The sequence below is a fragment of the Capricornis sumatraensis genome, chromosome 18 (assembly GCF_032405125.1).
Source record: "Capricornis sumatraensis isolate serow.1 chromosome 18, serow.2, whole genome shotgun sequence".
Lineage (NCBI taxonomy): Eukaryota > Metazoa > Chordata > Mammalia > Artiodactyla > Bovidae > Capricornis > Capricornis sumatraensis.
This window is the reverse complement of record NC_091086.1, coordinates 45855940-45883881: the sequence shown is the minus strand read 5'-3', so window position 1 is coordinate 45883881 and position 27942 is coordinate 45855940. Positions and strand designations below refer to the sequence as shown.

General features: G+C 41.1%; 1 protein-coding gene across 2 annotated transcripts; it reads left to right on the top strand.

Annotated features, from left to right (window-relative positions):
* The first annotated feature begins 498 nt into the window (after positions 1–498).
* Positions 499–27849, top strand: DNAJC21 (DnaJ heat shock protein family (Hsp40) member C21). Of its 2 annotated transcripts, none has more exons than XM_068990598.1 (12): positions 499–595; positions 9614–9707; positions 11561–11684; positions 12009–12131; positions 12518–12822; positions 13684–13835; positions 16008–16095; positions 18645–18803; positions 19208–19250; positions 23837–24009; positions 26834–26906; positions 27399–27849. In XM_068990598.1, exons 1-12 carry the CDS (start codon positions 499–501, stop codon positions 27564–27566), a joined length of 1599 nt encoding a protein of 532 aa, XP_068846699.1. In that variant the 3' UTR covers positions 27567–27849. The 2 variants fall into 2 exon arrangements, with proteins under 2 accessions (XP_068846699.1, XP_068846698.1); XM_068990597.1 differs by having other exon boundaries at positions 26834–26909.
* Positions 27850–27942: the final 93 nt, after the last annotated feature.

Sequence of the window (27942 nt, the reverse complement as noted above, 5' to 3'; positions counted from 1 at the left end):
GGTCGGATGTCAAGTTAGTGTCACTCTGACTGTCGTCTGTGCCCCTCACAATGATACCCGCCGGGGCCCCGCCTCCCGTGACTCTACCTCCGTCTCACCTCGGCCCCGCCTCCCGCCCGCCGCGGCCCCGCCTCCCGCCCGCCGCGGCCCCGCCTCCTCCCCGCCGCGGCCCCACCTCCTTTCCGCCACGGCTCCGCCTCCCTCCTGCGCGGCTATTTCCGGAAAAGGGCCCTCCCCGGGTCCATGCGGAGCCGCCGCCGGCACCGCCCCCTCCGCGCTCCCGCGTGCCGCAACCAGCGCCGCCTTTCGCCCCCGCGCGCCGCCGTCGCCCCGCGCCGCCGTCGCCGCCGCCGCGCTCGCTGGCTGGCCCGGTGCGGGCGCCGGGCTCCCGCCGCAGGAGAGGACCACCAGGGCCGTCGCCACCACTTCGGCCCGGGTCCGGGCTCCGGCCCCGCCCCGGGCCCCGGCCCCGGCCCGAGCCCCCTGCCCTGTCGGGCGATGAAGTGTCACTACGAAGCGCTGGGTGTGCGGCGAGACGCCAGCGAGGAGGAGCTCAAGAAAGCCTATCGGAAGCTAGCCCTGAAATGGCACCCGGGTAATTATTCCGCAACCGCCGCGGCCCCTCTCAAAAGCCGCGGCCCTCGCGACCTTTCTCACCCCTCTCCGCAGGGTAACTCCAGGGACCTGGCTGTGCCCGGGCTTGCCCGCCGGTAACTCCCCTCGCCCTGTAAACCGTGCCGGCGTCCGGCCGGGTGGCCCCTGACCAGCGCTGGCGATGAGAGTTCTCAGCCCATCGGCGATCGCAGCCCCCCACCCCGAGGCTTCACTCGAGACCCGAGCACCTCGTTCTGTCCTAGACTTCCCCGGGTTCCCGCGTGGCCACTTGATGGGGAAGGATAACATCCTAGAGACCTGTCGTGCTCCTCCCACCCCTCCGTAGATGACCCCGAGCGGGGAGGAGTCGAGCTTTTAACCCAGTCCTGTCTCAGGCTTTTCCCTTGCTGCAGTTCCTGCAGCTTTCCTGGGCTTTCACCGGGAAAGCTGCCCTTAACTTCAGGGGGAAATCCCAGCTACTTAAGTGTAATTAAGACAAAGGGGCTAGTCAAATGTCTTCTAAAGAGCTATGCTTTTTTTCTCTTTTGGTGGGTTGAGTGATTCTGTATTTCACTTCGGGTGTTGTGCAGATTGAAAATTTTAATTGCGTGCCTTCCCTAGTGAAGTTATGATTACATCTATAGAAGTATGCTTCTTTCGGATGTTTTATTTAGTTGTAGTCCAGGCCTGTGTGACTGGTGAAGTCATGTGATCTTCTCGACTGGGTAACGAAGACAGTATTTGAATCTCAACTTTGTGAGGTTTATAAGAGGCTTTCATATTAGTACTAGTCCATAAAAATGTTCATAGAGTGGTTAGGATGCTCACACGGAGACCTTAGCCTTGTTTGGAAAACATGCCTTACTGGAAAGGTAAATACAAATGCAAGCAAAATAGCATAACGCATATAATTGGTAGTGGGTTACTAGAACAGTGACTTGGTTACTAGAACATGGGTAGTGGGTTACTAGAACATGTTACTAGAACAATGACCTCGCTGGTGGCTCAGACAATAAAGCATCTGCCTACAGTGCGGGAGACCTAGGTTCAGTCCCTGGGTCGGGAAGATCTGGAGAAGGAAATGGCAACCCACTCCAGTATTCTTGCCTGGAGAATCCCATGGACGGAGAAGCCTGGTAGACTACAGTCCATGGGGTCACAAAGAGTCGGACACGACTGAGCGACTTCACTTTAACTTTCACTTACTAAAACAATTAATAACTTCCCCAGGAATTCAAGACAAGGAGTTTTCACCATGTACTGAAAGGCAGTGAGGCTTCCCCTTGGCAGAAGAGCCTGGCCATTAGCTGGCTCTAGAGGAAGGAGGGGGAAGAAAATTTAATTGCATGGGAAAGAGCACTGTGGTGGCCAAAAGGGGACAGTTTGACCAAAGGCAGCGTTTATTGGAAGTCTGAAAATAGGCTTTGAGAGAAGGGCTGAAGGAAGGGCTTAGAACCCCAGATTAGAAGGTGATGGTTCTAGTTGATGGAATAGGAAATAAAGCTATGGGTTTGTTGCTTAAAGCTGTAAATGATGACTGTCAAAGGAACTAAAAAAGGTCTGATGTATCCTGGAAGGGAAGAGGTAAATGAGCTAAGTGTTCATCAGGAAGTCAGGAGCTATATCCAAAATTAATAGGTCCAAAAACAGTATAGAAGAATGTTCTTAGAGTAATAGGGATTACTGTTAGAAATGGAGTTGGAAATTTGTTAACTGTCTGGGTGGGGAAGGGTGAGAAAAAGAATTAATACTTATGACCAAATGCACATATAACTTTGATGGCAATATTAAAATGTTTTTGAGTAGTAATCTGAGATTAGGTTGTAAAGGTCTTTGAATGGCAAAGGACGGTGAAATGTGTTTTTCCAGTAATGGATAGTTGTGGCCAGTTTTAATAAGATGTCCTGGAAAGGTAGTATGAAGGCAGCTTAGTAGATTGAGGGGGGCCAGAGACCAAAGTCAGGTAGAGTCAACCGTGGGCACTTAAGGACCCAAAGCAGTCTTGGGATCATTGGGAGGGGTAAGGACTGCATTGAAGGGAAGTTGCAAAGGAAAAATGACCAGATTTGATTAGTTGGAAATCAGTGCAAGGAAGAATAGGATAAATACTGTCCCATAAGACACATGATTTTGATGTGCTTTACTTTGCGCATTAATTTGTTAAGTCCGTCACTCAGCACATGTTTAATTTCATCCTGTGTGCAAGGTAATGCATTAGATATTTCCAAGGTTAACATTCGGGCTGTGCTTCAAAGACTAATGTGTGTCTCAGATAGAGGCCACCCATTTTCATTGTTTAAAAAAGGAATTACCTTTATTTATTTTATTGAAGAATTGAGAATAATTTCCAGTAGGGTCAATAGCACTGCCTAGTAAGATCACTCCTTGTGAAAGCCAGTCTTTCAGTAATTCATCTGATGACCGTTCCCTGAGCGCCTTACTGTGGACAAGACAGGAGTGGTCCCTGCTCTGCTGGCCCTGCTGTCTTCGGAGAGACATGGAAGAAAACAGTCACTTTCCATCCGCTGAGATAAGGGCAGTATGAGGGTAAATACAAGGTGCTTCTGAGCCCCTGGACCAGTCCGGATTGGGTTTTTGGGAGGGTGGGATAGATGTGCATCCCCGAGTGACATCTAGGTTGAGACCTCAAGTGGGATTGCAGGGAATACAGGAGGTGGGAGGTAAGAGAGAGCGCAGCAGAGCCTAGGAAGGGAAAGAAGTGAGCCTGCCCAGGTGAGCAAGGGCTGGGTCTTGAAGGTTGTGGTAAACTGGATGAGGAAGATTGGCCTTTGGGAAGCCATTGAAGGGTTGCAAACAGGAGAAATGATAGGTTTGTGTTTTTCAAGTATTCCTCTGGCTGTATGGTGGAAGACTGGGTTGGAGAGGCTAGGCAGGAGGTAGGGAGACCAGCAGATCTCACCAGGGACACTGACATCACCAGGCTGATGAAAGGACCTGGGAGCAGAGATGATTCACATGCTAAAATTCTCAGTGAACAGGGGGAATGGTTGGGAGGCTAGTGGATAGTGAGGAGAAGGGGAAGGAGGAGAGGTAGCCAGGTTGTGTGAGTCTCCATTTGAATGGACAGAATGCTGATTTGTACTGAGTGGTGAATAAGAATCAGTGACCAGGAGAAGAGGTCAGCTCCATCACCAGACCTGCTGTATCAGAGCCCCAGAGGCCTGTAGGGAAGTGTGTTCTCAGGGAGCTTGGCTTCAGTTAAGGCAGGGCTTAAAATGCACAGTCCATGAAATGTTCTATAAGGTACTGTAAAATCATTTGAGAGAAAGTAGAGGAGGACATGAATTTATCTAGAGAAAAACACAAAGAATTGTATGAGAGTGCCTTTTAAATTTCAGTGGCCTTTTAACTTTTTACACTCATCTTTTAGATCTCAGTTCAACCTCCTAGTCAACCAGTCACAGGTATATTTAAGTGAAATAAAAAGCCATATGACAGACAGATTGAAAAAGTTACTTAAAAAAGAAGATTCAGAAAGCGATAGATCTTGCTTTCAGATGGTACATTGATGGGTTTTCTCGTTTTAAAAGCTTTAGCTGTCGCCAGACTTCTTTAAGGGAGGCAAGAAGGGAGTGGGAAGAAAAAGGACAACAAAGTACAGTCCAGATTAAAAGGTGAAGAAGGCCCACCCACCTCCCACCCCTAAACAGTCACCTTTTCTGTCTCATGTCAGGAGATTTAGTTGGAGGCTTTTTCTGGCATTCTGCTTTAATGTGAACTATGTTTCTTTGTTTATCAGACCATCATTATTAATGATTTGATGACATAGAAATCATGAGCTGGACTGTACCCTTGTATGCATATCGGGATTGTGTTCAGCTGCAAATGATAGGAAGCCAGCAGTCGTGTTCAAAAAGTCATTTTATTTTTCACATGTAGCAGGAAAACCAGACCCATTTTGGTAGTTCTGGCTGCTTGATGAAGCCATCGAAGACCTGCTCTGTCATCCTGACCATAAGACTTGAGTCTTTGTGTCAAGTGTAAGCAATTAAGAAGCTCACTGCTGTCACGTGGAGGTGCAGAGAGAGGCAGGTGAGCCCAGGGTAGCAGGTCTCCCGTGAGGTCCTTGGACTCTGCTCAGCAGCTGTCAGATGGGGCCTCGCTCACCATCTGAGATGGCAGAAGGGGTCCCAGGTAGCAGCATGGAGGAGGAAAGGATAAAGCAGGAACTGGGTGTGTGCTGGTTGTCTTTCGAGGAAGAGTCTAAAAAACTGCCATAAAACACTTTCATAGATTTTATTGATTCGAGCTTAGTCACGTGGTCAGTCCAGGCTTCCAGGGAGACTAGAAATGGCATCTTTATTTGGGGGATCAGTACCCCCATAAAATCAGCAATCATTTGTTCCTGGAAGAGGGGCTGAACCTGCAGTCTCTGCCTCAGTTGTCATAATCTGCCGGCAGGCAGTATACCCAGGCTTTGAGCAGGATGCAAAGGGTGAGTTAGAGCGTAAGGTGAGTGCCACCCAGGCCATCCCTTTCCTCAGGAAGAACAGTGCTTCTCCTGGGAAGCTTCACTTAGTTATTGATCGATTTGTGTTTGTATCTGATGGGCTGAAAGTGGGTAACCTGATAATCCCAACTTCAAAAAAGTCTGAGGAAGTAAGGTTTTTAAGTGTGTACATTACTGCTGTGATCAATATCATAGTTTTGTTAGGAATAAGGGGAGAATGGTATTGAGTAGGCAACTAGTAGTAGTTGTCACAGAGTAGTAATAAAAATCTAAAATAATTGAAACAGGATACTGGGTGTCCTGTGTTTAGAACCAGATGGCAACAAGGCCACAGCAAGATGAAAGTTGATAGTACTCATTGGAAATAATAGAAAATCTAGCCACAGTGGTTTGAGTAAGTTAAGAACTTATTTTTCTCACCACAAGAAGGCTTGGAGGTACATGCTTGCTGGCATTGTTTGAGTGGCTGAGTAATGTCACTGTGAATCTCTTGACTTTTCCTTCTTGGTCTCAAGATGGCTGCTGAAGCTCCAGCACTCATTCCATGTATAAGACAAGGAGAAAGGAAAGAAAATATAGTACTTTTCTTTTTTTTTTTTTTAAATTTTATTTTTTTTTAAATTTAAAAATCTTTAATTCTTACATGTGTTCCCAAACATGAACCCCCCTCCCACCTCCCTCCCCATAACATCTCTGTGGGTCATCCCCATGCACCAGCCCCAAGCATGCTGTATCCTGCATCAGACATAGACTGGCGATTCAATTCTTACATGATAGTATACATGATAGAATGCCATTCTCCCAAATCATCCCACCCTCTCCCTCTGAGTCCAAAAGTCCGTTATACACCGCTGTGTCTTTTTTCCTGTCTTGCATACAGGGTAGTCATTGCCATCTTTCTAAATTCCATATATATGTGTTAGTATACTGTATTGGTGTTTTTCTTTCTGGCTTACTTCACTCTGTATAATCGGCTCCAGTTTCATCCATCTCATCAGAACTGATTCAAATGAATTCTTTTTAACGGCTGAGTAATACTCCATTGTGTACATGTACCAAAGCTTTCTTATCCATTCATCTGCTGATGGCCATCTAGGTTGTTTCCATGTCCTGGCTATTATAAACAGTACTGCAATGAACATTGGGGTACATGTGTCTCTTTCAGTTCTGGTTTTCTCGGTGTGTATGCCCAGCAGTGGGATTGCTGGGTCATAAGGCAGTTCTATTTGCAATTTTTTAAGGAATCTCCACACTGTTCTCCATAGTGGCTGTACTAGTTTGCATTCCCACCAACAGTGTAGGAGGGTTCCCTTTTCTCCACACCCTCTCCAGCATTTATTGCTTGCAGATTTTTGGATCGCAGCCATTCTGACTGGTGTGAAGTGGTACCTCATTGTGGTTTTGATTTGCATTTCTCTGATAATGAGTGATGTTGAGCATCTTTTCATGTGTTTGTTAGCCATCTGTATGTCTTCTTTGGAGAAATGTCTATTTAGTTCTTTGGCCCATTTTTTGATTGGGTCGTTTATTTTTCTGGAATTGAGCTGCATAAGTTGCTTGTATATTTTTGAGATTAGTTGTTTGTCAGTTGCTTCATTTGCTATTATTTTCTCCCATTCAGAAGGCTGTCTTTTCACCTTGCTTATATTTTCCTTTGTTGTGCAGAAGCTTTTAATTTTAATTAGATCCCATTTGTTTATTTTTGCTTTTATTTCCAGAATTCTGGGAGGTGGATCATAGAGGATCCTGCTGTGATTTATGTCTGAGAGTGTTTTGCCTATGTTCTCCTCTAGGAGTTTTATAGTTTCTGGTCTTACATTTAGATCTTTAATCCATTTTGAGTTTATTTTTGTGTGCGGTGTTAGAAAGTGATCTAGTTTCATTCTTTTACAAGTGGTTGACCAGTTTTCCCAGCACCACTTGTTAAAGAGATTGTCTTTACTCCATTGTATATTCTTGCCTTCTTTGTCAAAGATAAGGTGTCCATATGTGTGTGGATTTATCTCTGGACTTTCTATTTTGTTCCATTGATCTATATTTCTGTCTTTGTGCCAGTACCATACTGTTTTGATGACTGTGGCTTTGTAGTAGAGCCTGAAGTCAGGCAAGTTGATTCCTCCAGTTCCATTCTTCTTTCTCAAGATTGCTTTGGCAATTCGAGGTTTTTTGTATTTCCATACAAATCTTGAAATTATTTGTTCTAGTTCTGTGAAAAATATGGCTGGTAGCTTGATAGGGATTGCATTGAATTTGTAAATTGCTTTGGGTAGTATACTCATTTTCACTATATTGATTCTTCCAATCCATGAACATGGTATATTTCTCCATCTATTAGTGTCCTCTTTGATTTCTTTGAAAATATAGTACTTTTCACCAGTGCTTTCTTCTCACTGGTCAGAACTGTGTCACATGGCCCTCTCTAGCAGCAAGGGAGGCTGGATAAGCCAAAATGCTTGCTTAATTTTTAGCTCATCCAGCCTCCACAGTAAAGCCTGGAAGAGAGAAAAGAGGGAGAAGTTTCGGATCGGCTAACCTTTAGCATCTGCCACAGAGTGGATTGAGCACTCTATTTGAGGTTAAAAAACTGTTTTACAGTTATCAGTTGGCTTGTCAGTAATTAATATGTAAAATACTTAAAACTTTGTCAGCTATAAATTCAACATGACATAATGTGATATTGTTGCTAAAAACTAATATAATTAGCTCCAGTGGTTAAAAGTAGAATATTAAGGAATTAATAAATAGCTTCTTGATCATTACTGTCTTTTGACTGCATTTGAAGTATAGGACACAGCTAAGCAACCAACACACACACTTGGGCCTCCCAGGTAGTGAAGTGGTAAAGAACCTGCCTGCAGTGCAAGGGACACAGGTTTGATCCCTGGGTCGGGAAGATCCCCTGGAGAAGTAGATGGCAACCCACTCCAGTATTCTTGCCTAGAAAATTCCATGGACAGTGGAACCTGGTGGGCTACAGTAGTCCATGGGGTTGCAAAAAGTCAGACACAACTTAATGACTAAACAACAACAGTTACTTCCTCATGATTAAATTCAGATTAAACATTTCCAGCAGGAATGTTACAAAGATAATGCTGAATGACTGAGCGTGCACACATAGAGTATATTATGGTGCACATAAGAAGTAGGAGATTTAGTCCAGAGAAGAGGTAGGCTAGAAGATGACCCATGGGCTGCTCTAAGGAAGGGGAGTTAGACCTGTGATGGAGTTTTCTTATTTCTGGTTTTTACTTTTTGTTAATTTCAAAGGAGCATGGTTCTAAAAGCTTTTTGTGTCCAAGCACCTAAAGAAAAAGAACTGAGGCCAATTGCTGCACTTGAGAAAGTGTTGTCAGTGTCAGCTGTTGAGCAGAAGGCTGCTTGAAGGACGTGGGACTGTGTGGTGGTATCTAAAAAGAGGAGGTCAGATACACTTGAGAGCCTTGTTTTAAGACTATTTCTGTCATTTTTTTAAAGAAGTATACATTGCATTGTAGCCTAAAGAATGTTGAGGTACTCCATAGTAGACTCAAGATACTGATATTTTGCTCTTTGAGTGTGTTAGTTACCTATTGCTGTGTAACACATTACCAAAAACTTGAACAGCAAATATATTCAGGATGTGGACTCACACTGTTTTCTGGGGATCAGAATCAGAATGGTGTAGCTGGGTGGTTTGACTCAAGGTTTCTCCGAAGGTTGAATCATCACTGGGAAAACCCATGTTCAAGCTTGCCCCCAGAGTAATGGCAGGCCTCAGTTCCTGTTGGCGGTGGGCCAGAGGCCTCCATTCGTCACCTCATGGTCTTCTCAGAGGCCACCAGAGTGTCCTCACGCTATGGCAGCTGGGCACTCCCAGAAATCCAAGTGAGGGCAAGCACCCAAGATGGAGCCTGCAGTCTTTCATAATCCAGTATTGCAAGTACTGTCCTGTCCTGTCATCACTTGTGCCTCCTGGTTTCAGTCACACAGACCGACCCTGCTGATGGGGGAGAGGATTACACAGGTGTGAATGCCGGGAAGGTGGGGGTCCTTGGGGGCCATCTTGGAACCTGGCTACCGCCCTGAGGCAAAGATGCTTTGTGAATTCCATGGTTAAAGAGGCAAACTAAGAGAAAAGTAATTAGTATATATTTTTTAAGCTTTATGAGATTTATTTTGGTGTATGTTGATGGTAAAGAAAACCTTAAAGATGGTGGTAAAGACACACTTAAGTATAATCTAGCACGAAACAGTAAGTCTTTCTATATCTGATGTATTTTGCTCCTTCTAAAAATAAACCGTGTACTACTCAGGGTTTTCTGTTTGTGGACATCCAGATTGAGTACTAAGTGACATGCTGAGATTTAGAGAAAAGCATGAAACTTCTACTCGAGTTGACACTTATAACTGATCCTGAGTATCAGCTGTCAGCCACTTTCTCTGCCTTTCGCTAGTTGTTTTTCTTCGTTTTGTACATATCCATTTATGGCATTCCTGATGGAAGCGGTCCTTTTTAGAGTCTGTCCTCTACTTTTCTGATGAGTGAATTTCTGTCCTTTATTTTAACAGATAAAAATCTGGATAATGCCGCAGAAGCAGCTGAACAATTTAAACTGATCCAAGCAGCGTATGATGTGTTGAGTGACCCTCAGGAGAGAGCGTGGTGAGTATCATGCTGTCCGTCCTGGAGTATCTGGTTGGGAAGAATGGTCAACAGAGGGCTTTTTAGAAATGTAATACATCAAATGGTTCGGGGTGTGTTCTGAAGCCCAGTCGTCTGTTCATTATGTAAAATGCAGTGTTTGGGTAGGAAAGAACCTGAGAGATGATTATTCAACTCTGATCTCATAGACGAAATTTGACAGTAGTAGAAAAAGTTTTAATTTTCATACTTATGAAGCTCCTTCTCATTTAATAAGGTCTCTTTGATGTCTAACAAATTAACTGATATCAGTATTCTTGCCTGGATAATCCCAGGGATGGGGGAGCCTGGTGGGCTGCCATCTATGGGGTCACACAGAGTCGGACACGACTGAAGTGACTTAGCAGCAGCAGCTGCTGAAGAAAAGGAAGAATGTTGACTTATCCTTAAAGAACAACAAAATTCTGTAAAGCGATTATCCTTCAATTAAAAAATAAAGTAAAAAAACAGGTATAGTGTTTTTGTCAAAAATTGTAATATTTTTTCCAGGAACTTCTTTATATGCAGGAGTTAGGCATCTACATCTGTGACAGACTCTTTACTGATAACCTGATCACTTAATGCCATTTCCGGACATAAATTTCTACTTTTGAAATCCTTTTGAAGGTTTCCAGATTCTCAGTGAACTTTTTGCTGTGGAACTATAGGTTTTGTACTCGGACATAACCATGCAAGATGCTGCTGGTACAGAGAGCAGATGGGTGTTCAGTTCACCTGTGCAAGTCTTGTCTCTTATTAAGAGAGAAAGGCTATAAAGAAAATTCTTATTAAATTACCTTTTCTATAAAAACTAGAGAATACTAAATTTTTCTCCTCCTGAGGAATTTGAAAATGTGGCCTTAGAAATGCATTTTCTTTCCTTTGGAAGCTTTGAGATTCTTTCCTGCCTTCCATTTGCTCTAGCTCTTCTCTAGATCTTAGGTGGTATTCCTGTCCCGAGGAGTCCCTTGTCCTTTGGTTTAAAGCTCCTACCTGTTAATTCTCCTGTGAACTGAGAGCAGTTCGGCACAGTGCCGAGGATCGTGGTCCTTCTGGTGCTGGACTCATGGTTTTGAATTCTAGCTCTGCTGCTTATTGGCTTTATGTTTGTAGATAACATTATTTAATATTGCTGAGCTTCCATTTCTTGTATCAAACAAGGATAATAACTGACTTTATGGAGTGAGGGTCAGTTGTATGTGTGTGAAGCTCTTAGTTGGTTTACATAAACACTGGGGGAGAGTTATTCACGTCCATGCTGGTAAATTCCCATATCCCAAAAGTGTATTTAGTCTATGGACCAGATGATGTCCACTACTGTCTTACTTAGGCTTCTTTCTGGTGAAAGTGCTGCTACCTTCCTGGGAGAGTAGAAATTCCCTGGCTTCTTAAACTCCCCTCTTCATGTTGGCTAGTTTCATATATGGCTAGTATCATATAATGACTATAATGGACTTGGAATTGCAGTTGAAGTTTTAATCATCAGTTCTGTGAAAGATTCCATGGATTATAGCCCACCAGACTCCTGTCTGTGGGATTATTCCAACAAGAATACTGGAGTGGGTTGCCATTTCCTTCTCCAGGGGATCTTCCCAGCCTAGGGATCGAACCTGTGTCTCCTGTATTGACATATAGATATTTTACCACTGAACCACCTGGGAAGCTATTAAGTCTTTACCTGTTGATATTTTCCTTCAAGGTTTTGGTTGTAGGTTGGCCACGTTAAAGTGTAAAGAAGTTATATTTTGACTGTTTCACAGTAAGGAATCTTTTGAATTCTTATTTATTCAGCCTTCACTGTTACTGCTATTTTTTTTTTTTTTTTTTTTGCTTAGGTATGATAATCATAGAGAGGCTCTGCTTAAAGGTGGGCTTGATGGAGAATATCAAGATGACAGCTTAGATCTGCTTCACTATTTCACCGTTACCTGCTACTCTGGTTATGGTGATGACGCAAAGGTAAGAAGTGAACTCACTGATAATTTGTCAGGCACTTAAGTAAGACTCTTGAATGCAGAATTCTTAAAATTATTCAAAAATAGAAAGTGACAGACTACTCATTTGAAAACTGAGAAACATTGCCTTCATATTTAACCTGTCAGCATGTAAAGACCTTCAGTTGAAACCTAAATGTATTTGCAGTGACAGAGCTTGGGACTGTAAATCTTTTTAACAGTTTAAAATTTTTTTTAATTAAAAATTTTCATGTGACATTTAAAAATCTTATTCTATGCGTAGACTATAAAAGTGTTAAGAATTTGTGTTTCTGTTACTGTTTTTTAGGGCTTTTATACGGTGTACCGTAATGTTTTTGAAATGATTGCAAAGGAAGAACTAGAATCTGCTTTAGAAGAGGACACAGAAGATTTCCCAACTTTTGGAGACTCCCAGAGTGACTATGATACGGTAAAAGGGAAACTTACTACCGTTTTGTAATTAGCCTTTATCAGGGTGTCTTTCTCCATTTCTTTCTTTTTATTTTAAAAAAAGAGGTTCTAGTTCTCCGTCTTGTACTGTAACTCTCTTTTGTTTTTCCTGATCCCCTCCCCTCTTTACTTTTTTCTATTGATCATGGTCCCATTCCATTAATTTCCTCATCAAATTAATTCTGAAGGGTTACTGTGTAAAGCCGTCAAAGGACTGTCTTCTCTATTGATTAATAGTAATATTATATATATATATATAAAGAAAAGAGGTTAAATGTTTTGCAGCATCAATATTTACTGCCTTACTGGAAAAAAAAAAAAGTACAAATAAAAAGCGAGTGTTCCGCCTGTTTCCTTTGTCCCTAGGTGGTCCACCCTTTCTATGCTTACTGGCAGAGTTTCTGCACTCAGAAGAACTTTGCTTGGAAAGAAGAATATGATACACGGCAGGCTTCAAACCGCTGGGAGAAACGAGCCATGGAAAAAGAAAACAAAAAGATTCGAGACAAAGCGAGGAAAGAGAAGAATGAGCTTGTCCGTCAGCTGGTCGCTTTCATCCGTAAAAGGGATAGAAGAGTGCAGGCTCATCGAAAGCTTGTGGAAGAACAAAATGCAGAGAAGGCGAGGAAAGCTGAGGCGATGAGGCGGCAGCAGAAGCTAAAACAGGCCAAGTATGTGGGCCGGGCTGGAGCCTGTCTAGCTGTAGGTGCTGGTCCCCAGAAACGTCACGGATACCTGACCTGGTGCTTTCATGGGGATTTAATCCTCACCCTGGCTTCAGCCTTTCTTTTTATGTCCTGGCACTGGGATGATGTCTTTTTATCAGCTCCGAGAAAGTTTTTCCTTTAAGTTGGGTGTTTTCCTTCAGAGGCCCATTTACACTTGAGATCCTTTACAGACTCTTATAACATTTAATAATAACTAATATTAATTGAATTGTCATTCTGTATAAGGCTGCATCCTAAGTGCTTTTCTTGCAGCAGTGCTGTGATGTAAGTTCTAGTTTTTATCCTCTTTCTTTTGAGGAAATGAGACAGGCCCAAGATCACATAGCTAATAAATTGTGGAGGTGGGAACTGGAGCCTGAAGTCAGTCCAGGACTCTGCTTTTAAGCCCCATGCAGGACTCTACTTTGTCAGTATACTCTTAGAGACTTAGTGCCTTTAAAGTTCTGTTGGTTTGAGTCACTATAAAAGCATTGTGTCCAGAGCTTTATAGCATTCTTTAAAAAACTATTCACTTCTTGAAAGTTCTACCCACCTCATGTTTGGGAAAGTGGCACGTATGTTGACACTTAGGATTTAAAACCACCTGAAGACTTTTAGTAAGTTGCTAAGAGTTAGATGTTTCAAAACTTGTTATCTAGTGGAGCGATGAAAATCAACCACAGAACTGCTAACAGATTGAAGTGACTTGGCCTGTTTCAGCCAAGCACAGGTTTTAAGTGTGTAGGCGTGGACAATTGGGGAGGATGGGGTTTAAGCCTCAGAAGTAAATGAAACCAATGCAGAGACCGTGCCGTGTGTATCCAGGCTGGCAGAGCAGTACAGAGAGCAGAGCTGGATGGCGGTAGCTGACTTGGAGAAGGAGCTCAGGGAGATGGAGGTGCAGTATGAAAAGCAGTTTGGAGATGGATCAGGTGAAGACGAAGCGGAAGACCAGGAGCTCAGAGACGGACAGGATGGTAACTTCCTTCATTCATTGAAGACTATAGGAAATGTTTTTATTATGTGCTCAGGACGCTCACAAGCACCTGCACAGGGTTCCGGTGTGACACAGCAAGGGACGGGAGGGCGAGTGGAAACCCAGAGAGCACCTGGGCTCCGGCCGATTGTTGCCAACTTCATGCTTGTTTTAAGAATGAGGCTGGAAATTGGATTTTTATGTGCCATCTCCCAGTTTTTAAATATGGCAGATAATTGGAAAACAATTTGGCACGGCCAAGTGAAGGTGGTCTATGGAAGTACACAGTATAATTGCGGTAATTTCATTCACAATTTTCTGACTATGTTTTAAACTATTTGTCTGCATAAATATAATGAGAAGTGGGCATATTATCAGGTATAACTGGTTATTTTCTAAAAATGCAATTAAGCAGTAGGTCAAATTTTAATAGTAACTCTTTCTGGAAAAGCTGGTGTTGTGCGGAAGTCTGTACGGTATATATAAGTTGTCTCATTTCTGACCTGTAGCGGGGCTCCTGTTTTGTGCTGAAAAGTGTCTTTTCTCTGCCTCTGTTATTAGAGCATAGGCATGTGACTACCATAAAAGGAGAGGAGTGGGCATTGTTGAGAATAGTGGTCAATATACCTGACTTTACTGTCTCTGGCTATTCCATGATAAAAAATTAAATGATCTAAACATAGGTTAATTAATTTTACCTTATTTACAAGTGTGGCTTTTCCTTGAGTAATAGCTCATGGTAAAATGACACTTTTGTTTACTCCAAATGATTAGTAAATGGAATGTTTTCTTAATAAATTAGAAGTAGTGTGTGTAAAAGTGCTTTGAGAGCTGTAAAGTACCATATAAATGTGAGGTGACATGATTACATAGAGTTTTACAATCTGTAAGGTACTTTCACACACACAGTCTTGCTTTGTCCTCCCACAGTACCTCTTAAATGTAGGTTTTGCTCATGTAATTATCTCTGTTTTACTGATGAAGAAATTAGGACTCTGAGAAGCTCTGGTATGTGTCTGAGAACATATGAAAACATTCTTAGGTGCAGATTATGTTTTCAAATTCAATATTCTTTATTCACTATTTGAATAAGCTATTTGAAAGCATACACATAATTATAAAGTATCTTATACTAAACATTGGTGATATTTTGATTATTTCAGAATGTCCTTCAGAATCATACTACCATTCCTTATTATAAAAAAACAAAATATAGGAAAGAGATCTTGGGATCTTGATCCCATAATAAATCTGAAACAGCAGTCAGTTTACTTGTTTAATTTCTTCTAAAGATAGAATGTGAAATTGTGCAAAGACTTTCAGCAGAGCTTAGATTTTGTAAAGGGTCAGTACTGATAGTAATTATTCCATTGTAATAAAGCTTCAAGGTTATAAAATCTGTGAAGACAGTGTTGGAGTTTACATATAATATGCTGTTTTATGAACCATCTTTCTCATAAGGAATAGCATGAGCTGTTTAAGCTGACTTAAGCAATTAAAAGTAGATTACAGTTACAGGTGCTATACTATAGGTATATACTATGGGTGCTATACTGTATTTCCGTTTGTATGGGCTTCCCTGGTGGCTCAGATGGTGAAGAATCTGCCTGCAGTGCAGGAGTTCCAGGTTCGATCCCTGGGTCAGTAAGATCCCCTGGAGAAGGGAATAGCTACCCACTCTAGTATTCTTGCCTGGAGAATTTCATGGACAGAGGAACCTGGTGGGTACAGTCTATGGGATCATGAGTAGGACATGACTGAGCGACTAACTTTTTCACTTTTACATTTGTATCAGACACGACTGAGTGACTGAACTGAACTTGTTGAAAAAACTGCTTTGTGGTAGAAATATGAAAGTGACACTTGATTTTCTGAGCTTAACACACATCTAGGACTCTGACAATTTTTTGAATCATCTTCTGAGTAGACTTATAAAAAGAACTTGAAAGATAGAGTGATTTATTTGGACACCTTCCCCTGTAATTCAGTGCTGCTTTTAAAAGGCCAACTCAAATCCTGGTAACATGTTTTTTCCCTTGGTGAAGAAGTAACAAATTTAATTTCTGATTTGTGTGCAACTTTAGATCCTTACCAAAGAGATGTAACTTGCTAACATGTTTTAGATTTATGTTCTAATCAAACAGGATTCTCACTGTAGGCTTCCCTCTGGTAGGTAAAGATAGTGACGAGGCCGAGGACGCAGAACTTTATGATGGCCTTTACTGCCCTGCATGTGATAAGTCTTTCAAGACCGAAAAGGCGTAAGTTTACTATCTCTGCACTCACCTCTTCTTTTCAGGTGAGGTGTAACACTTTGAAAGTCCTTAAAGAAAATGCTCAGAGCAGTTGTTCGCTCGCCCTCACCTTTCATCTTGGAGGAATATCTTCCCAGCGGAGAAGGGGGAACCATCTGCACCAGCAGTTAAGCCTGGTGTACTGATTCTCATTCATGCCGTGTTCCTCTTTAAACGTGTATGCTGTCTCCAGAAAGAAATGTTGCTTGTTTCGGTGAAGAAGGCAGAGTCACAGAGGCAAGGGGGCGCTGAGCTGAGGCTGGTCTCCTCTCTCCACTCATGTGCACACTCACGTCCAGCCGTCACACTGCCTTGCAGGCCGTGGCCCCCAACCCAGGACCTTCAGATCTGTCCTGCCTGTAGTGTATTTGCTGGAGTGGCAGGACTTTGTCATAGGGGAGCAGTGATGAAGGGAGGAGTATTAAAAAGGATACTGTCCTAACACAGGAGGTACGGGGGCAAATACGGGAGAAAACGAGAGGAGAACTAGCAAGGGAAGAAGGAGCAGAACGTGTGCAGTAGCGAAGGCGGAGGTCAACAATGGAAATGGGGCTGTGGGAATCCCAAGTGGTATCACCGTGTAACCCCAGGGGAAAGTGATAGTGTCAGGAGGAGCGGTGGGAGGCAGACAAGTTAGAACCAAACAGGGAAACAAAAGCAACAAGGAAGGAGGTTTGAAAAATTATTTTTTACTTGGAGACTGAACGTCAGACTGGCAAGTTGCATGAATAGAATATAGAGCGCCCAGTCCACCTTTTGCTCACATTTCACCCCGTCTGCATGTGCTCATTCTCTTTCCACACACAGACAAGATTTCTACTGGAGTAATCCGAGAGCAAGTTATGTGCCTAAGGCTCCTTTACCTCTAAATACTTCAGTATATATTCCTTAAGAATAAGGACATTCTTTCACATAATCACAGCTGTCAGCTTCAGGAAATTTAGAACGCTGATGCAGTACTTTTCATTTACTACCCATGTTTCACTTCTGTCAGCTGATTCTTTGTTAACGTCATTTGTAGCATTTTCCCAGCTTCAATATAGGATCTAGTGTAGGGTCACGTATTACTGCATTTATTTATTTGGTCTTACTTAATCTGGACCAGTTCCCTTGTCTGTGCCATTGACAATTTGGAAGAGTACTGACCTTCCATTCCAAAGTCTTTTTAAGCAGAGCATTTCTCACTTGGGGTTTGTCCATTTCCTCATGATGAGATTCAGGTTGCTCGGTCCTAGCTAGAGTGCTGTGCACGCCTGTGTTGCTCTCAGGGTTTCTGTCTAGAAGCACAGACGGCTGCCTGCCTCATGGCTGGTGATCATTTTGATCATCCAGTCAGGGTGTTGCTTTATTTTTCCACTGTATATTAGTATTTTTTCCCTTGCAGTGTTTTCCCTTGTAGCATGTTTAATATGTGGGGAGACATGTTAAATCCCTGCAAATAATCTTTCTCTTGATCAAAATTTTCCTCCTAGATTTAGCATCCACTGATGATTTCAGCTTGTGCCAGTCTTCACTAGAATTGTCTCAAAATGGGGCTTTTCCGGTGCCAGGGCTCCTGCATCATAAGTTGACCTTCTGCTGCACATGAGAGCGTTGATCTGCATGTCTGTTGTCAGAATGAATTTAGGAATTTTGTTTCAGCATGTTAAATTCATCATTGCCCTTTTCATGCTCAGGATTTCCCAGGTGTGTTCAGTGACAATTCCATCAGCCTGACTCCTGTATCCTTTGATGTGTCTGAGTCATATTTTTGAACACTTAACTTTCTGGCACAGAATGTTCCAGTTTCTCCTGAAAATCTCGTTCTTAAGGAGAATTTTAGTGGGAATGAAAAGTAGGCAATCCCCACTAGAAAATCCAGATCTGAACAGGATGAGATCTGGTCCTTTAGTGTTGTCAGTTTTATCTTGTTAAGTGTTATTTAGTTGGCCCATGGGAGCACTGAGATAGATATCGCTTATATAGTTTCACACAGAATGGTAGAGATGCATCTGAACTTATATTTAGGGTAGTGGGAGTGAGAAGAGAGACCCTTCTTGAAAAAAGCGAAAGGACATAAACTACTCTTACACTTCAAGGCCTCACATCACCATTTCTGAGATCCAAGGGGGCTTCCTTTAAATGTTAGAATCTTGCTTTGTGATTTTCCACTTAGCCATACTTAAGTGATTAAGAGAAAACAGTGATGAAGGTATGAATTCTTAGAATGGGAAAAGAAAAATATGGAGAATTTGACCAAAAAAAACAAGGAAGAAACTACGTAGATAAGAGGACAAAGGGAAGGGAGGGGGAATGCTGGAATACAGGAAAAAAGGAACAGTCATGGGCTTCCAGTGTACTTAAATGCCCAAGAAATCCCCAAAGGGTTCTGTGTCTCCTTAAAGTATCACTGATGATTTGCTTATTAGTTAATGGGAAAAAAGTAGATTTTAGCTTGGTTGTATTCATCCAGCAACACAGTTGGGCATCTATGAATTAATCCCATTTCAGTCACTCATTTCAACTTGTCCTTTCAGTATGAGGAATCATGAAAAATCAAAGAAGCATCGGGAAATGGTTGCCTTGTTAAAACAACAGTTGGAGGAGGAGGAAGCAAATTTTTCAGGACCTCAAACTGATGAAAACAGTCTGAATGCCAATTCCGAGGAAGAGATGGAGGATGCGCCTAAACAAAAGTACTTCTAAAAATGTCACTAGACCTACTTAGCCCATTTAGAGATTGCATTTAAATGCTGTTTTATTGCAGAGAAATTATTCTGTTATGCTAATATTGTCTGTGTTTCTTCTAGTTAAGAGAACTTTCAACTATTGAAATGGATAAAGACATGATGTCAGATATAATTTTTACAGACTGTATTATGACTGTATTAATAGCAGTTTTATAACTGGCTGATTGATATGCTAATTACTATCAATTGAACCACTATTATATTTTTCTAAAATGATAATGTGGGTATTTTCCTTTCAATGCTTTATGATACTCAGTATTTTTTAATATGGTATTCTTTGTATCACTAGCATTTTGCTATTTTTTCTTTTTACTTAAATATGTGACATTTTGATCTATGTTTGTTCTTAGGCTTTCTAAAAAACAGAAGAAAAAGAAACAGAAACCAGCACAGGTCTGTTGAAAAAGTTTTATTAACATTCAATATCAAATATAAAGTTGGAGTGCTCTTGTTTATTCAGTGTAAACTGTATTAAGGAGAGGAACTTTCACACCCTCATTTCATATTGATTGAAAAACAGATTAAAAGGAGCTGAAAATATTTTGGTTTTTCAGTGCTTTGCCTCATTATATGGGCTTCCCTGGTAGCTCAGCTGGTAAAGAATCCACCTGCCATGCAGGGCCTTATATATGTGGTCAGTTACCTAGTTACTGTTGTCTGTGTGTTTAAAAAATTTGCATGTGGAATTCTCATAATACAGATTAACTGAGGGATCCCATTAAAAACATCTAGACACACGTGATGGTAAGATTTTTAAATCAAGGCAGCCATTCACCTCATAAATAAATGAAAATGTAAGGACTGATCATTGGTATATCCAAGTTTATGTGCCAGCAATGTAAATGAAATTTTGGAAAGGGAAAATTTGCTTTCCTACTTCTGGGCATGTATCTGGAGAAAACTCTAATTTGAAGAGATCTACGCACCCCAGTGTTTATAGAAGCACTGTTTATAGTAGCCAAGACATGGAAGCAAGTGTCCTTTAATAGATGAATAGATAAATAGGGTGTGGTGCATATACACAGTGGAGAATTATTCAGATAATTAGAAAGAATGAAATAATGCCACTTGCAACAATGTGAATGGACCTAGAGATTAAGTGAAGTAAGTCAGACAAAGATAAATATCATAAAATATCACCTATATGTGGAATCAATGATGCAAATGAACTAAACAAAAATAGACTCACAGACATAGAAACCAAGCTTATAGTTACCAATGGGATTAGCGGTAGGGGGAGGCAAATTAGTTGTTTGGGAGTAACATATATACTCTACTGTTTATAAAATAGTTAAATAACAAGGACCTATTGTATAGCACAGGAAACTATATTAAATATCTTATAATAACATATAATGGAAAAGAATTGGAAAAATATATGTTACTGAATCACTTTACTGAAAACCTGAAACCAATATAACATTGGGAATTAACTATAATTTTTTAAAAGTGGTTAAAGGAGTATTTGCTTAGAAACTTGTGGTGATTGTGATTCTTGAAAAAAATGTTTAAATGACTCAATAAGTCATTTAAATATATCACTTGGGGGGTTCATACTGAATTTCTATCTTAAGAATCATTATTAACTAAAAGTATGTTGTAACACAACATACTATGTTACACATATATATGTTGTTAATATGTGTAACACAATTTTGTGAATTTTTTTAAGCTATAAAAACAAAATGAACTTGTCCATTTTACTAAGGATATCTGGTGATTCTACAGGGAATGGAATTGATTTCTGTGCTGTTTAAAAAAACTGTAGTTTTTTTAAAATTGGAAGTGTTTCTATGAAAACTTAGGTAATGCACTAATAATTTTTCATAAAACTTTAGATTTGGCTTGTTTATCCAAATGGTTTATGTTTGATAACTTTTAGCTGTTTTATGGGCTTCCCTGGTAGCTCAGCTGGTAGAGAATCCACCTGCAATGCGGGAAACCCCAGTTCGATTCCTTGGTCGGGAAGACCCCCTGGAGAAGGGTTATGCTACCCACTCCAGTATTCTTAGGCTTCCCTGGTGGCTCAGTCGGTAAAAAATCCACCTGCAGTGTTGGAGACCTGGATTTGATCCCTGGGTTGGGAAGATCCCCTCCCTGGAGGCGTGCATGGCAACCCACTCCATTATTTTTGCCTAGAGAATTCCCATGGACAGAGGAGCCCGGCAGACTACATACAGTCCATTAGGGGTAGCAAAGAGTCAGACACGACTTAGCCACTAAGCACAGCACAGCTGTTTTATATTTCAGAAATTATCATCACACATAAATTAATCACTATTAAAGCTGTGACTTGGAACTTTTTGCCTCAGTTACAAAACCACACAGCACATTGTATGTTCCTTTTATAAAATGACTTATGTCATTTTCCACCCAAAGACTCGCTAGTCATAAGTTTAGAACAATTTTTTCTTGTGTGCCAGAACCACTGGAAAAGACAGAATAGAGAGGAATTTATACCCAGTAGGTCCTAAGAATGCAGCAGTAAGCACATATATTTGTATTCTTTTACCAAGGAAGATACTTAAGTTTACCACCCCATTTTTTTCCTCCAAAGATGGTTATTGCTGGATTTTTCTACTGTAAAGCACGTTTCCCCTTTTTTAAAGGGAAAGGGGTATTCCTTGATGATACCTATGGTTTCTAATTATATCAGGGAGAAAGCCCCAATTCAGATCTAGTTTTCTGTAGCACTTTCCCTGGATTTTTTCTAAGCTCTTTTTGAAGGGAAAGATAGTGTGGAGACACATACAGGTAGATAAAGGAGCAGAAAGCAGCAGATACTAAGAAACTTCAGGTTGGGAGTTTTCTGTATTGTCAAAAATTGCATAAGCCAACAAGGATTGTGAAAGAAAACCTCAGAAAATTGAAATTGAGTGTAAACAAATAAAACCCTCTTGCTGACACCAAGGAAGAATTAATGCAAGAAACTTTGAATGCAGTACTCTGAACACCATCCATGGGACATAACTGAAGACAAAATTAACTGCAAAAGAAAAAAATCTTAAACTTTACTTAGATATTTTAGTGATATTGGTGTGGTATTTCGGAAACTATTTTTACGTGTATTATAGGGTAAAGCAAATAAGTAAATATACTAATGTTGTCGGGAAACAGATTCTCTTGTAGGAGAAGGGAAATACAGGTATAGATTGAGGGAAGGAGAGGAGAACACTAATGTACTACTGGAATTGGAGGTATGATGTTAAAAAAAATAAACAAGATACAAATGCTCAGTATACGCTGAGGGCCCTGAAGCAGTGATACCCAGTAGCAGTGATTTATAGTACACGCATCTTAGTTTCTAAACCCCCTTCCCTAATAAAAGGAGTCAGGAGTTGGTCCTTGGGAAAATGACTGATTCTAGGGCCGAGACAGAAAGTACAAGGTGAGCCTGGATTATCAATCCTGGAAATAAAGGGAGTATTCAAACATTTGTGGGAATAAATCAGAAATACCCAGAAGTCAGCTTACGGGCTTGCCAAATATGAGAAATTTTGAGTCGTCAAAAAGAATAATAGTGACAGATTTTACATATTGATTTTATTTTTTAAAAAAATCACTAGTCTATATTGAGCTTTAAAAAAGAGAGTTGGAAAAAGGAGGCAGATGGGAAGGCATCACTCCAAGAATGTGAATTAATACAAATGCAAATGGCTGGACTATTCTGGACCCACCAGTATAATAAATGGCTCACAAAAGAATCATCAATAGATGCCAGATCCTAGGGGTAAATAGTTGTTAGGGAAGAAGATACTGATATACTCTGTTTATTACTTATTAAAAAAGGGAAAACATGCTTTGCAGTAGAAAAATCCAGCAATAACCGTCTTAACTAAATGATGAGACTTTAATCACTGAAAAATGGAAAGTGACATTATGCTTCCTGATAAAATGTACTGAGGGCACAGCATTATGTCTGTAACATTCCTGCTAGAAATGTTTAACCTGAATTTAATCATGAGGAAGTAACTGTTGTTGAGTCGCTGTTTTGTCTGACTCTTCTGCGACTGTACAGACTGTAGCCCACCAGATTCCTCTGTCCATGGGATTCTCCAGGCAAGAATACTGGAGTGGGTTGCCATGCCCTCCTCCAGGGGATCTTCCTGACCCAGGGATCAAACCCACATCTCCTGTGTTGACAGGCAGATTCTTTGCCACTGAGCCACCAGGGAAGCCCTGCAAAAAAGGACATTACTGCAATACGTATATGGATTGTGTAACAGATAACGACAGTCTTAAGTTCTTGGGTGTGAAGAGGGAACTGGATAGGAAGGAGAATGTTCTTAGGACAGAACATGATATCTTCCTGCAGCTTGCTTTTGTAGTTCTTGGGGTGGGAAGTCCAGGGGGGACGTTTTGCAGAGAAAGGGAGCAAGGGGAGAGAAGGAGAAAACAAACGTGGCAAAGCATTACCCAAGGCAAAAGCAAGCCAGTTGCATTTAGTGAAGATACATTTGTCCGGTGTTTTTTCTTGTATAATGCCTGTGTGTTGCTGTTTTCTTTTTTCCAATTGTAAAATAGTTGTTCGTTGCCTGATCATTTGGAAACTATGGAAGACTATCAATATCATCCCTAATTCTGCCTATGGATATTCCTGAATGTTGAATTAAGTTGTAGTCAAAGGTTATATATAGTTTTCTCTCTTCTGTTTTTGGTAATGTGTTCTCTTTTCCCACATAATTGAATCAGTGTCTTTGGAAACGTGACTTTGAAGAGCTCCATAATTTTCCTTCATTTGTTCAACCATTTACTTACTGAATATCTGGATTGTTTCCATTTCCCCCTAAATTAACATTTCTCTAATGGACATTCATAGTCTTCTTTTCTGCCTCTCCTTTTTATACCCTGAAGATATCCTCTTACTAGAGTGTACAGAACATGACCATTGTTCATTATAGCTGTTTGGTAACATAATATAAAAAACTAGTGGTATTATAGTATTTATTTTATAATGGCACACGTATTTTCTTACCTAGAACTATGATGGTAATTTCAATGAAAATGGAACTGGAGAAGGAGTAAAGATTGACCCGGAAGATACCAACCTAAATCAAAACAGTGCCAAAGAATCAGAAGATAGTCTCCAAGAAAACGTTGGGGTCACAGAGACTGTGGAACTGTGTGATGACCCCAAAACTGAGGCTAAAAGGTAAGACAGAGTCACGTGTTGTTTTCTAGTTACTTAATACTGGTAGTGAGGATGGCTTTTCATATATCAAGTAAAACACCCTTTCCCATGATGGACGCTGGGAGTTGGATGTATCTGTGACTTATTCGTACCCATGTATGTCTACCAAGGATGATGTTGGAGGGAGAATGCTAGACAGTGTGCTCAGACGTTTCAGCAGCATGGCCCAAAGCCGAAAGGAGTTTCATGGACCGAGTTTCTGTTTTTCTCATTCTGGTGAAGTCCTTATTTTGTGCTGGGTCAGTAATCCTTGGCAAGGCTACAGACAAGGCCATGCCCCACTCACCTGAGCATCACTGCCCGAACCTCCGCACTCCGGCCAGGCAGCCTGCGTTCGGCCCCAGCACAGGGCATCAGGGTGGATGTGCCAGCTTGGGGCCTTCGCTCTCTGGATGCCGGGGAGTCATGGTGCTGCCCAGGCCTCCGGGGTTGACCAGGGGGAGGTCTCACTCAGATGAGTGGTATGGGTGCCTTGAAGACTGGAGAGTGGGAAGCTGGAAGAGGGGGTTGCAGCCACTCTGATGCTCGGTGTGTGTCCCCATCTTACACACGAGGAAACTGAGTCTGGGTAAATGACTTGCCCCAGAACAAAAACTGCTAAGTGGAAAGGCTGGCTGACTACATGGGGGACCCAGCTCTGCTAGTTCCGTGGGGCCCTGCTGTCCTGTAAAGGTCCCTTGGGGACTGCTTGGGCGCATGAGGGGTGGGCCGAAAGGGGGGGTTCCAGGCCCCTGAGGACCTCCTTCATCTAGAGCTGAAGTCTTTTTTTTTATTTTCCATATGACTTCTGTGTGGGCTTCACTGGGGAAGGAAAAGGGGTACTTAGTGCTCAGTCAGACTTCGGCAACCACTAATAAAATGCCGTTTCCTCACTTAATAATGTGAGGAAAAGAATCAGAATTCAGGTGACCTCTTCCCTGCTGAGGAGTGGCAGAGCTGGGGTGGACACCCCACCACCCGCGCTCCCCCTGCCCAGTGGCCTGATGCCCAGTGCTTTTCTGCAGGGCCCCTCTGCTGCTTCTCTGTGGTGCACGGACACTAGCCGCCTACTACATGTGTGTGTGTGTGTCTGGAGTACATTTTTTTACCTTCTTTTTTATTTGTTATTAACATTGACATACAACATTATGTTAGTTTCAGGTATATAACATAGTGATTTGACATTTATATACATTACAAATTGATACCACAATAAGTCTACTAACTGTCTCCATATAAAATTAGTGCAATTTTCTGGAGTATATTCATATGAATACATTATATCTCCTCTAAAGTACATTTTAGAAATAGAGTCTTAGATACTAGCTTCGGAGATGTAGCTGTCTTTCATAATATGGTAAGTTCTTTGGGAATAGTATCCTAAATTTTCCCAAATTAGCCTAAATGCTAAATGTTGTTGGATGTATTTGTGGCCTCTGATGTTATTTTGTAAATTAGTAAATATTGAATCTGTTGCCTTTTATGTCATTGTGTCTTTTTCTTGAGATTTTCAAAGCTGGCCGAATACTACATAGTTTGTTACACTCCTTATCAGCATCTTTTGTTTTAAAAGATTTTATTGACTTGTATTTATTTTCGGCTGTGCTGCATCTTCATTGCTGAGCGGCCTTTTCCCTCTAGCTGCAGGGAGCGGCGGCTGCTCTCTAGTTGTGGTGTGCGGGCTCCTCATGGGAGTGGCTTCTCTGCCTGTGCAGCGTGGACTCCAGAGTGCTCGAGTGGTTGCGGTACATAGACTCAGTAGTTGTGGCTCCTGGGCTCTGGAACCCAGCCCCAGTCAATAGTTGCGGCTCACAGGCTTAGCTGCTATGTGGCATGTGGAATCCGCCTGAGTCAGAGATTGAACCCATGTCTCCTGCATTGGCAGGTGGATTCTTCACCACTGAGCCACCAGGGGAGCCCCATTTGTCAGCATCTTTTAAGTGTATAGACCACGTAACTTAATCCAGACTCCTAGGTTTTGACTGAAGAACTGTATACTTATGAAGTGCTTGACAGCATTTTAACTCATTGGTTATAACCCATCCCATCTGTTCTGTAAACATAGTTGGACTCAGATTTTGCCGTAAGAATTTGGCTAGCACAAATGAGGGAAAGTATGAGAGCACTAAGGAAAATGAAGATTCACATAGCAGATTAAGTGGAGGGATGTTCTGAAGTTAAGCAGAACAGGAGGAAACTGAATATACTGACTGGCAGTCTCTGGGTTGTAGAATACACGGGAGAGAAACTCATCGCATGAACAGAAAGACATCATCTTTCAATAAAAGAAAATGCTTTACAATGTAACAAATTTAATTATATGAAAAATGCATTGCAGTGTCTGTTTTTCTCATTTCACTGTGGAACTGGTGAAATGTTTATCATCAGCTGAATCAGGTTTAACAAGTTGTCTCTTAATGTCATAGATTATTTGTGAGCACTGTAGGTTGGCCATGAAGATGGTTTGCTTCAGTAAATGGAGTATTAAGTACTTACTTTTTTTCTTTTACAAAAATATGCTGAATAGAAGTTCAAAGATATTTTAGAGGGTTTGCTTTATCTTGTGTTTCAACTTTTAAGTAAATTCCTTATTTTTTGTATCAAATTTGGTATCTAATGTTACCTCTAAAGTTGTTTTTTAAAGTTGTACATTTAAGATGTGAAAATTAATTCACTTGGCCATTAAAATGAATGAATTTTTCTTTAAAATGCACGTTACTCTTGAATCTTCTTGGGTTCTAGATGACAGTTAAAAGGGCAGTGTGTTATTATTGAATTAGTCTGAATTCTTTCATTTGTCTTCCAGTGTTTCTAAACCCAAAGGAAAGAAAGCCAAAGATACTAAAAAGTCTGTCAGAGTACCTGCTGAACCACAGACAGTGGTAAGTCCAAACAATATTGACAGCTTTTCAGTGGACCTTGTTGTTTAAACAGTGTAATCTACATTCTTGATTCTAGTCTAAAGATTTAAGTGTGTACCTGGTGAACCCTTCACCTGCTGCATACATGTGGCTCCATCAGCAGTTTTCCTTGATGAATGTAAAATTTATTCAGAATATATGTGCCACTGACATTTTTTTCTTTATGGTAAACAGAGGCACACTGAACATATCAGATTGTACCAGAACAGTTACTATTGTGTTTTCATTACTTTGAAATCCAGGACCTTATTCTTATGGCATGTGCTCTTGAATTCTCAGGACCCTTAGAGTTGATGGTATTGGTTAATGGAACTCAGCTTCCAAGAACAGTTGCCTCTGCTGAGTCTGTCTTGTTATTTTGCAATTGCTTGATATTTAATCTCAGCGTGAAAACATTGCTCTCAGATAATAACACTTGCTTTTATTTATGATTTTTCCCCCCCTTCTCAGAGTGATGTGCTTATCAGCTGTACAACTTGCCATAGTGAATTTCCATCCCGGAATAAACTGTTTGATCATCTAAAGGCCACTGGTCATGCAAGAGCACCTTCATCCTCAGCATCTTTGAACAGTGTAACAAACAGTCGAAACAAGAAAGAGAAACGTAAAAACAGATAGAAATTCTGCCCGTGCTTTTCTCTTTCAGTTGTTGCTAGCTTTTGAAACCAAAAACTGAACTGAAATCATCTAAAGAGTTAAAATTTCAGTGATCTGCAATTTATTGCATTGTGGAAAATTATTTTTTATCTTGTAAAAACATTTTTTTGGTTTAATATATATTTTTTAAACATGTCATTAGTGACTGAATTCTACTTTTGCCATCTGAAATTGACTTGAATGTCCCCAGACAGGTACATATTGTAAAGTATGCATTCTTGACTTTTGTTGGCTCATGTGGACAGAAATGTACAGGGAGAATTAAATTATTTTAACACATACAAATTCTCCTTTCTGCTTTATTTTGTGAATTTCACATGAAGTATTTTTATATGAT